The sequence below is a fragment of the Hylaeus volcanicus genome, chromosome 9 (assembly GCF_026283585.1).
Source record: "Hylaeus volcanicus isolate JK05 chromosome 9, UHH_iyHylVolc1.0_haploid, whole genome shotgun sequence".
NCBI lineage: Eukaryota > Metazoa > Arthropoda > Insecta > Hymenoptera > Colletidae > Hylaeus > Hylaeus volcanicus.
This window is the reverse complement of record NC_071984.1, coordinates 3161474-3171805: the sequence shown is the minus strand read 5'-3', so window position 1 is coordinate 3171805 and position 10332 is coordinate 3161474. Positions and strand designations below refer to the sequence as shown.

Below are 10332 nucleotides of genomic sequence, written 5' to 3'. Positions count from 1 at the left end.
GTGGGACGTTTATATTTTAATTAGAAAATAGTAAAATTAAGAATGAAGATATTTTTCTTATTCTATCGTAAGTTGCTACGTTATTATTGCACTCGGTGCAATTAACGTGCAGTTAACGGTGCAGTTAACGTGGGACGTTTATATTTGCCGTTAGCTGCCCTCTCGAGTGCCGAAACGCTAGCTTGTAAGAATAATCAATTAAAATAAACCTCGGCCGAGGAGGTATCGTCGTAGCAGTCGTCATCGTCATGACAACAAAGCCGAAGCGTAGGAAATGAGATTTGGCGTTCCGCGTTCCAGCGTTCCGCGGGTTCAGCTCTCCGTCAGCTGTTCGATGTACAAAGCAAAGGTGGTATTAGTAATCGGACTGTATGCAACGTATAATCACTTGTAGGCATCATCCGACATCTGCTCCCAAAATATTGTATAAGCGAGCGCGTGCGTGTATTTGTATTTGCGTACGTGCGAAGACGGGTGCGACGAAGAGGTAACGAGCAAGGTTGCTAGAGGAGAGAAAGGGACGCGTAGAAAGAGAAATAAAGAAGCGGACAGGGGTTCTTGTGCACGCATCGACTGTGCGATTTATGCAAAATCTCGCGCGTAACGTGGATGTATTGACGCAAGGATTAAAATACAGTATATCAGGACTAATGAACCTCGCAAATCAAACTACTGATCCTCAAAGTGGTGTTTACTTTGTTAACTTCAATCAGGATTGCACGTAAGTGTCGCGCCCTTGTTCGCTAGAACGTCGTTCTTTATCCACTAACCTTGCTTTACTTACTTTCAACAAACCTTTATATACAGGGGAACGATTGTACATTCACTTCTCTAGATTAGCCATACAATTGCGACGTTTTTGTATTCCATGCATATGCTATCGTGTATTCCAATGTTTTAGGTACTTGATTCTATTCCAATGGAGTAATTACATGTTAATAATGTACAGAGAGTAGATTTCGTACTCAATCTTTACTTTGTTCTTTCATAACCTCAGCTACGATGGAGGATGAAGTAACTAGAGTATATATAAAAACATTGCGCTGCATGTATTTCTTATCGAATAAGTAAACTAGACAATCAAAACAATGACTAATTTTGGAGCTGCTCAAATGTTTAGACGCTAGCATTACCGATAGAATGTACCAATAGAAGTAAATATACAGCATTTAGCAGGTCTCCCGCAGCTTATCATTTTCTCCATTGTGTCGATAATCAGACTATAAAATACAAACGATAAGAAAATAAGAAACAAGCCTGTAAAACTCTCTATAAAAAGTTTGACCGTTATTTTGTTTCTATATCCGATGCAATTTATTTCAGATCTTTGGCAGTAGGATCGAAAGCAGGCTACAAGCTTTATTCTTTGAACTCTGTCGACTATCTGGAAAATATATACGAAAATGGTAATAAGTTAACAGGTTAAATTTGATAATTTTATGGAGTATGTGACGATGTGTAATTATGTGAACTGTAGATACCGAGGACATACGCATCATTGAACGACTATTCAGCAGTAGCCTTGTGGCAATGGTTAGTCTATCGTCACCCCGTAAACTCAGAGTCTGCCATTTTAGGAAAGGAACCGAAATTTGCTATTACAGTTACTCGAATACCATCTTGGCTGTGAAGCTCAATAGAGCAGTAAGTTTTTTTTTAAATTACAAAAATGAAACGTGCAGTATCTTATTTTATTTAAATTTTTACCTGATCTTCCAAATCGTGTATAACTTACAGAGTTATTCTTGCATTAATAACTCGATTGGATCTAATAATCTACCAAAATTAATAATGTGAATTTACAGAGATTAGTAGTATGCTTGCAAGAATCGTTGTATATTCATAATATAAACACTATGAAGGTGCTACATACAATTCGAGAGACTCCACCTAATTTAGCAGGTCTGTGTACCCTATCGATAAACAGTGACAACTGTTATTTAGCCTATCCGGGCTCGAATACAATCGGAGAAGTTCAAATATTCGACGCGATCAATCTTGTAAGCATTGACAAAGGTCTTGAACGAATGTTACGTATTTAAACACTTGGTTTACATTTTCTTTTACTTTTAGCAAGCTAAAACCATGATTCCTGCACACGACAGCCCATTGGCAGCACTTGCATTTAATCCTAACGGTACCAAAATAGCTACTGCTTCTGAGAGGGGTACTGTAATTAGAGTTTTTCATGTAAGTTTAATTATTCGTACGATACTAATTGTTTGTTCAGTTCCTAAATTTAGATGCATTGCTGAAGGTTCTTTATATCTCTGAAGGTTCATGATGGTACAAAACTATTTGAGTTTCGACGGGGAGTTAAGAGATGCGTATCCATAAGCAGTCTCGCTTTTAGCCTGGATTCTATGTTTCTTTGTTGCTCGAGTAATACAGAAACGGTGCATATATTCAAGTTGGAGGAACCGAAAGAAATCGGAGGAACCAATCGTTACAAACCGCAAGCAACAGAGGAATCGCAAACTTGGATGGGATATTTAACAAAGGCTGTGTCTGCGTCAGCTAATTACTTACCTACGCAAGTAACCGACGTTTTTAACCAAGGACGTGCCTTTGCCAGTGTCCATTTACCATTTCAAGGTCTGAAGAATGTTTGTGCCATCACGGTGTAAGTTTCATTAATAATTATACCTACGCATAGATCAGGGTGGTCCTTATTTTAATGATTCTTGAAATATATGGTACACACCCCCTAAATACCTTGCTAACACATACAACAAAATTCCTGTAAAATTTCAGCTCTTAATTTTAATATTAACACGTGTCCAAAACCTTCCAAACTTTTAAATGGAAAATACATGGAATTTTTCCAATCGGTTACTTATTTTTCATTAAGTTCACTAAAAACTAATGAAACGATCTGAAATTTTTATCTCAATTATTTCCTTATGTATCGGTCCAGTAAATATGAAGCTATTTTCTCTACTTGAAATATGTTTGTAATATTATTTTAAATGGCTTAAATATGAACTTACATATTATTTTTTATAAATGTTCCATAAACATAAATTCTTTTTTAGGTTATTCAAGAATTTAGTATACAAAAATTCTTCTTAAAGAAAAATTTATATTCGAAACATTTACGATAGGATTACAAAAGTACTTCAAGTAGAGAAAATAGCTTCGTAATTACTAGACTGATGTATAAGGTTATAATTCAAATACAAATTTCAATAACTAAATGTCAAATTTCATTAATTTTTACCAGAGTTATCGAAATAAAAGTAATCAATTGAAAGCAATCCATGTATTTCCCATTTATAACACGCGTTAATATTAAAATTGAGAGCTGAAGCTTTGCAGGAATTTCGTTGTATGTATTTGCAAGGTATGCAGGGGGTGCGTAACATAGATTTCAGAAATGATTGAAATAAGGACAGCCCTAGCGTAGATATATTTTCTAACATGTGTACCACTGCGCAGTGTACAACAGGTACTTAGATTGTTGGTGGCTAGCGCAGATGGATATTTGTATGTTTATAATTTGGATACGACAGAAGGTGGAGACTGTACGCTTCTAAAACAGCATAGGTTTGTGCTTTTAACGAATACTATAAGAAAACGTATACGTCCTCTCGATTCGTACGGTGAGAGATAAATTAACAAATTGTTTTTATAGATTAGATGGAAAACGAGACGAAGTGGATTGTGCTAGCGTGTCCACTGCGGGATCGGCGTCTGGGGAAACTACTGCAGCAACTACTGCACGAATAGTACAAAACGCAGGTATGCCGATGTCGTAAACGTTTTAATGTGTTAAATATATATCGTAGGTTCTTTAACTAAGCGAGTTGACGATAAAGATATATTAATTCAGAGAAAAATAATTGGTACGTCGAAGTGCTTAATACGAATATAATATTCTTCGCTTGGATTTAGATTGTTACTTTGAAATCGATAACTTCTTAAGGAAACCAAGTTCCCTGTGAAACTTTCGTTACGATAACGATATCGAACAAACAATATTCAGATTTACTTTAACGTAACTCGAGTCTGCGAATCGTAAAGTAAAAATGTTCAAAATGTAAGGGTGTTTATTTTCTCGACTGCAACACCGAAAGCATTCATCTAACGAAATGACATTAGCTTTAACTAATGCTACTTTTATCATTAGACGAAGTAGCTCGTTCCCAGTTAGACGAGAATTTTATCATTTTTAACACATTTTTTAAGAAACTCCGGTAACTCTTAGTTGTTATGTAGCAAAATTTGTTTATCTTTTTAGCAGTTTCTGAAAATTTCTTTCTTATTTATATTTTCATATATCGAGTCGCAATAATTGTATTAGCCGTACTTGTAGACGTTGCTTTACCAGTTGCACTGCCAAATTTTTTGTTTTAGAAATATCTATGGCTACGAATACGTGAAATAATTATCGAATACGAAATACGAGGTTTGAAATAATTACTAAACGATAGAAACCACTGTCTCTTTAATCATATTTTCATGAGGGATATCGAAACATGCCCAAAAGTCACTGTTTTTTTATTCGTTATTCTCTAGTGGTCCCATTGTAACGACATACAGGACATAATGACATATAGTAACCTCTAAGGGCACAGTTTGAAGCTGTTTGAATGTGTATCGAATCTCTAATTTGGAGGTCAGAGGGGTTGAACTTCAATGAAGATTGTATTAGATTAAAGTGTAGGATTGTTTGAAGTAGAGTCGCAGCGAAGAAAACATCAATGACTGAAAAGAAGGGGACCGAAGGGTTGTCTGTTCCCAAAGATATATTAGCTTCGATTGGGGGTAAAGCGAAACATTGTACAAATGTGTGCAATTGTTTAAACATTGTTAAAATTGAATTAATCGTTTTACCTTTTGTGCAGGTAACTGTTTGTCAGGCAGTGTGTATGTGTGTGAGCATAAGGAGCCCTTACTTTAAACGTGCACTTTATTATCTTCTTTTTTTCTTGCTTCTAACCCCCCCCACGATTAGGCTATTCCAATCTGGGGCTAAAGGGGGGCCCCACACCCCCCACCCACAAACAACTGACCTTACTTGATGTAATTTTTTTCTTTTTATCATCCATTGAAGCCTGCATAAATAGCTACGCGGGTGTGTTACGCGGACGTTCGCCAGGCTCCATGTCAGGTACTGGTATTATCCTCTATTCTGCCCCTTGTTTTAATTTTTGCTCTCATTCTCTGTACATGTTCCATTCATATATATATATATACATATATATATAAAAGAAAAAAGAAATCGTTTATTAAAGATTCTCGCGTTCATTTCATTAAAAACACTTATGCTTTGACGCACAATCAAGAAAGAATGAGAGTAACACTGAACAGATATAATTCCCACATGGTTTTGGTGATAAGATTTTGTTTAATATACGTAAGGTACTAGAACTTAATAAACAATTATATTTTAAGCGTACGCAGTACAGTAGTTTGAGCACGCTTTTACTATACGTAAGATAAAACTTCACCCACGGAATAACTTTTCCAAGAGAAGCTTGATATGCGCACATGCATGTGAAACGCTGTACACAATCTCTTGTTTGAACTAAACATGAATATAAAGTCCCTGGATTTCACACTAGTTGGGTTCCAAGTTTAGCGAAGAACTGTCTTGGTTAAATGTTTGGATATTAAACGTTGAGAAAATGTAGCAAAAGATAGTCCGATGCTGTTTACTAGAATATTAATAACACTTTTGATAAACATTAATCGATTGATCATTGAAAGTATCTTGGAACGTCTCAAGTATTTAATTTCTGTTGCTGCGCAAGATTTCTTTTTTTTTTTTTGTCTTACTTTCTTTTCCTGCGACAGTATGGAACGACAATATAAAACATTGAGGAGAAGGTATCCGTACCAGAAAGGTGTAAACACGCAAATATGCATAAAATTGTATCGTTAACCATCTTATAGAATTAGGAATATAACACAGTTTAAGAACACACAGTTTAACAATGATTAAAAATTGTTTCTGTAACTTGTCGATACTTCTCATGGCAATATTAATGATTACGATGTTGTTGACACTTTCCACTAACTCGAAGCTAATGTAACATTAATAAATAAAAAGGTAAATGATTAATTCGCAAACAGTAACAAATACTCGAGTGCTTCTGATAGTTTTTTTATTGGTATACCTTGGATCTGCTTATTTACACCTTACGAGGCTGAGTGTTGTATAAATTAATCATCAATGCATTTATCATTAAGAATGTTCTCTAAGAAGAAAAGCAATGATAATTGAAATACTTTTCTCTCATGTCTGGTTTTAAATATCCTGATTAGTCGATTCCATCGGAGGATCTTTAAAACTTTATTCGATTATGAGAATTATATCATATATCATTGGATTCCAAAGTTCATACATCTTTATCGTTATATCCGCTTTAAACGATTACCAATTGGAACGATTTTAATTGATATCACCCTAAATGGATTTATAGAATCAGAGAAGTATCACGAGATGATAGCAGCTACCGAGAGCCCATCGACATTTTCGTGTACGTTCCGTTTGAAAGATGACGCTGAATTTCCTCCTGTTACGCAGAGGATGGATTAAACGTGTTAATTCGAGCATATCAGAATTTTACCATGAAGATGACAATTATACAACAGCGAATGGGAATTAGCAGACCGCTGTGTGTACAGGCCAAGTTGTAAGTTACAACAGTTGTAGTTAAGATTACAACTTCGACGAAGCAACAAGATATAATGTTTAATACGTATATTAATTATTTAATTGAATCCAAGATCACTAGATATACTTGTATGAAGGGTTTCCGTTGCATTGGAAAGTCCACAGTATAAAAGTGTCATCGTAACCTTTTGATCACACAATCATTTTTCCAAACGATACATAAATATAAAAGAGTTTTACTATTATCTATCAGTAAGAATTGTTTTCAGAAGATGTAATAAGTGAACATAATCAAAGCGGCTGTAAACTGCTTTAAAAAGAAAAAAGATAAAAAAAAAACACACACACACACATACACATGTGGAATATAAGCTTAAATTAGAATCGTGCTTGAGAATATTTAGCAGAAATGCTTAACATAATTTTATGGTATATAGACATCTAAGTATTTTTACTGTGCATTAATACATAATGAATTATAATGATATAGTACACGTATTAAATAAGTCATTGAGAATAAATTATTTATAGTAAACTATCAGGTACGTTCTTACCAAATGTTCATCGACAGATGTTTCTCTCCCTTTTGTTGAATTGTTCTGTTTTGTAATTATGTGTTTTCATCTCTCTTATGGTTGACGAATAAAAAAATGTTTCTCCTTCTTGTAAAAATTGATCTCTGTGTAAATTCGAGGTCCTCGCCATGGCTGGGACCAAGTAACCTGACAAAATTTTCTCACCGCTAGCCCTTGCAGGTTTGATCTCAAAAAGCGATGCACGATATACCTTAACGATATACGTAATTACGAATGATGTTTAAAATAAAAGATACAAATTTTCTTTTCCTTTACAGAAACTACTCGTTTGACTTTTTCAAACGATACGGTGTTGTGAAATTTAATAAACTTAATGATAGACACTTGTGTACAATAAAAAAAAAAAAAAAAAAGAAGAATGATCGTGTGGTAATATTCCTCTTTATTCATTTTTAGAAATTGTATTCAACGCGACTTGTTACTTTTGTATTTTGCAGGTAGCGTAGAAAATTAATAGAAATTAATTCTTTGACTGCGTCACAGAAATGTTTATACTTGTTAAATTAATCTTTTAAAAATACAAGGTTTTAGAGGACGATCAGACGAAACTTTTTTATATTTGCAGTTTATTCGTGGGACGCTTAGTTTTGAAAATAAAAATTGAAAAGTTAGAAAATTGTTGCAAAAATTAAATTTGAGAAAAGTAATCCGAGTTGGGACTGCTGTAGGTCTGTTTGTATTTGTTGAATCAATTTTTAAAAAATATCAGCTTATAGGGGAGGATCAGACGAAACTTTGTTATATTTGCTGTTTATTCGTGGGACGCTTAGTTTTGAAAATAAAAATTGAAAAGTTAGAAAATTGTTGCAAAAATTGAATTTCAAAAAGAAAGGTTCTCCAAGTTTTTAATTTTTATCTTCGAAACTAAACGTCGTATAAATAAACTGTAAATAGAAAAAAGTTTCGTCTCATCATCCCCTATAAGCTGATATTTTTTTTCAAATTCGATTGTTCGACTATCGTTCTTTTTCCTTTAAGACAACAGCAACAAAATCAGACCACTACACGATCTCAAGATAAAGGTCTTTCGAGGTTTTAATTTTTACTTTTGCAACTAAACATCTTACGGACAAAATGTAAATATAAAAAAGTTCCGTCTTATCGTTTCTTATAAGCCTGTATTTTTAAACAATTTTTTTTAACGTTGGATTATAAGTAAGGGATTATATTTGAAACAAAATAATTGGTAATTATTATTCGAGAAACGTACAATTTGTATAACTTTATTGTATTATATATACCAATATAATCGCTTGTTTTCAGAATGAAATCGAGATTCTCGTGAAACTTGTATACATATATGCTTCCTTTTTTTTTTTTTTTTTTTTTGAACGTTTTATTGTAAAATGAAAGGTTCGAAAAGATTTCTTTGGTAATTTGTAAGTAAATTTACTACTACAAGCAGACTGCAAATTCACCAATACACATCACCAGTTCCAACAATTTCACTGACATAGCATAAACTCTCACATTACTGTAATCTCAGAGTGTGAACAATAAAATGTAATTATATAATTCAGCGACTACGTAACAAAAGGGTCCATTTCTAAGCGAATTTCGAGCAAACTCGCGAACTAGAATTACACTTCGTTTGAACGACTCGAATAATGCGACTGAATGAAACAAAAAAAAAGAAAAGAAGAAGAAAAGAAAAAAAAAAGAAAGAAAGAAAGAAAGATCGATGGATAATTCGCGTGATTTTATGCGGCACACATACAAGATGAAGTATTTTATCAGGGCAGTTGCGTCGTTGTTCACGACAACGTCCAACGATGTAGAATTTGTATGAACAATCGTTATTTTACTCGCACATCCTACATACATATACTCGATAAAAATTAAGAACACGCGTAAAGTAAAACTGGAATGTATTCAAATACCCTCGAATGAATTTAAATAATTTTAATAAACAATCTCGATATCGTTATAAAACGTGAAAATCGGTTTACATATTTATTCTTAGCTAACTTCAAATCTGCCCCAATTATATACATAAGATATCGCGTATACTTACATGGAACATCAACGAATAAATTAGATACAATTAATATATTTTCGCGTTGTTAAATTTTCATGGAATCACTTCTCCGCAAACCTTGTGTCCTCGTACACGAAAGTGTTCTTTATTAAAACAGAAACAGGCCCTTTTGTCGTATGCTCACTGCGTTGAGGTACAAAGACACGAAGACTTAGCTGTAAAGATCATCGTCACCATCGTCTTGAAAGGTTTGATCGCCTTGCGTCGCATCTTGTGTACCGCTGGTACCGCTTTGCGGAAATCTGGAGTTGCAAACGCGATTCTTAATACTTGTTCCAAATTATATACATAATATATATACGTTTAATATATAATATATACGTTTCGGTGGTAATATTATATATAATATAAATATATACGTTTCCGGTGGCAACGGGACCGTACGTTTAACAACAAAGAGGATTCTCACCTGAAATTGGTCCCGAATCCACGAGACTGCTGAAGGGTCTGCGCGAACATTTCGTATTTTCGTATATCGTTATCGGACACCGAGCGTCGCGCGAACCTCATCGCCTCTTCGAAGTGAGCCCTGGTTATCTCTGGCACGGGATCGTCCTCGTCCATCTAATCGATCAATGATTAAATTAATTAATTAATTTAATGACAAGAGTTTGATCGTAGGATACAGTAAATGCTGAATAAAAAACACTCACGTCCATCGATGCGGTTGGATTGTTGGTGCGTTCCTTTTCTCTTCGAATTTCGGTTTCGATGCTTTGTCTTATAGCGAGTTTACACGCACGTTGGCAGATCTCTGTTATGTCAGCGCCGGAGAAACCATGCGTCACTTTAGCTATATAGCTTAGATCTACGTCCTGTAACACGAATGTCGTTATAGTAATGAGCATAATTGTTACGTAATGGTTGATGATACATGTACAACATATACGTGTTGAAATAAATCTAATAATCTAGCATTTGGATAATATTTGCTATGTTAGTTATAGGAAGCAATATCTTTATAGTCATGAGGATAATCATTACGTAATGATAATTAAGAATTTACAGCTTCGTGGAAAATGTATGAGGAATATACATATAAAAATATACATGTTGAACATAACTTAATAATCTAA

At 34.2% G+C, this 10332-nt stretch overlaps 2 protein-coding genes across 3 annotated transcripts in view; one reads left to right on the top strand and one right to left on the bottom strand.

Annotated features, from left to right (window-relative positions):
• The first annotated feature begins 286 nt into the window (after positions 1–286).
• On the top strand, positions 287–7160 carry LOC128881788 (WD repeat domain phosphoinositide-interacting protein 2). 2 transcript variants are annotated; one of them, XM_054133106.1, is made up of 10 exons: positions 287–721; positions 1324–1406; positions 1478–1644; positions 1806–2000; positions 2074–2190; positions 2277–2623; positions 3439–3546; positions 3635–3741; positions 5057–5113; positions 6429–7160. In XM_054133106.1, exons 1-10 carry the CDS (start codon positions 585–587, stop codon positions 6542–6544), a joined length of 1434 nt encoding a protein of 477 aa, XP_053989081.1. In that variant the 5' UTR covers positions 287–584; the 3' UTR covers positions 6545–7160. The 2 variants fall into 2 exon arrangements, with proteins under 2 accessions (XP_053989081.1, XP_053989082.1); XM_054133107.1 differs by lacking the exon at positions 5057–5113 and having other exon boundaries at positions 299–721.
• Positions 7161–9105: 1945 nt separating this feature from the next.
• Positions 9106–10332, bottom strand: part of LOC128881787 (transitional endoplasmic reticulum ATPase TER94) — a 6257-nt gene continuing 5030 nt past the window's right edge. Inside the window, exons 11-13 of the mRNA XM_054133104.1 lie at positions 9910–10071; positions 9666–9820; positions 9106–9498 (exon numbers count right to left, since the gene is read on the bottom strand). Coding sequence (XP_053989079.1) covers positions 9408–9498; positions 9666–9820; positions 9910–10071 — 408 coding nt within the window. The 3' untranslated portion in view covers positions 9106–9407. The remainder of the gene's footprint in view (positions 9499–9665; positions 9821–9909; positions 10072–10332) is intronic.

Bases quoted from the DNA above. Each gene is read 5' to 3' on its own strand.
- LOC128881788 (XM_054133106.1), top strand. From the start codon at position 585: ATGCAAAATCTCGCGCGTAACGTGGATGTATTGACGCAAGGATTAAAA. The intron at 3,547-3,634 runs GTTTGTGCTTTT...TTGTTTTTATAG, and splicing joins ACGCTTCTAAAACAGCATAG to ATTAGATGGAAAACGAGACG. The intron at 3,742-5,056 runs GTATGCCGATGT...CATCCATTGAAG, and splicing joins ACGAATAGTACAAAACGCAG to CCTGCATAAATAGCTACGCG.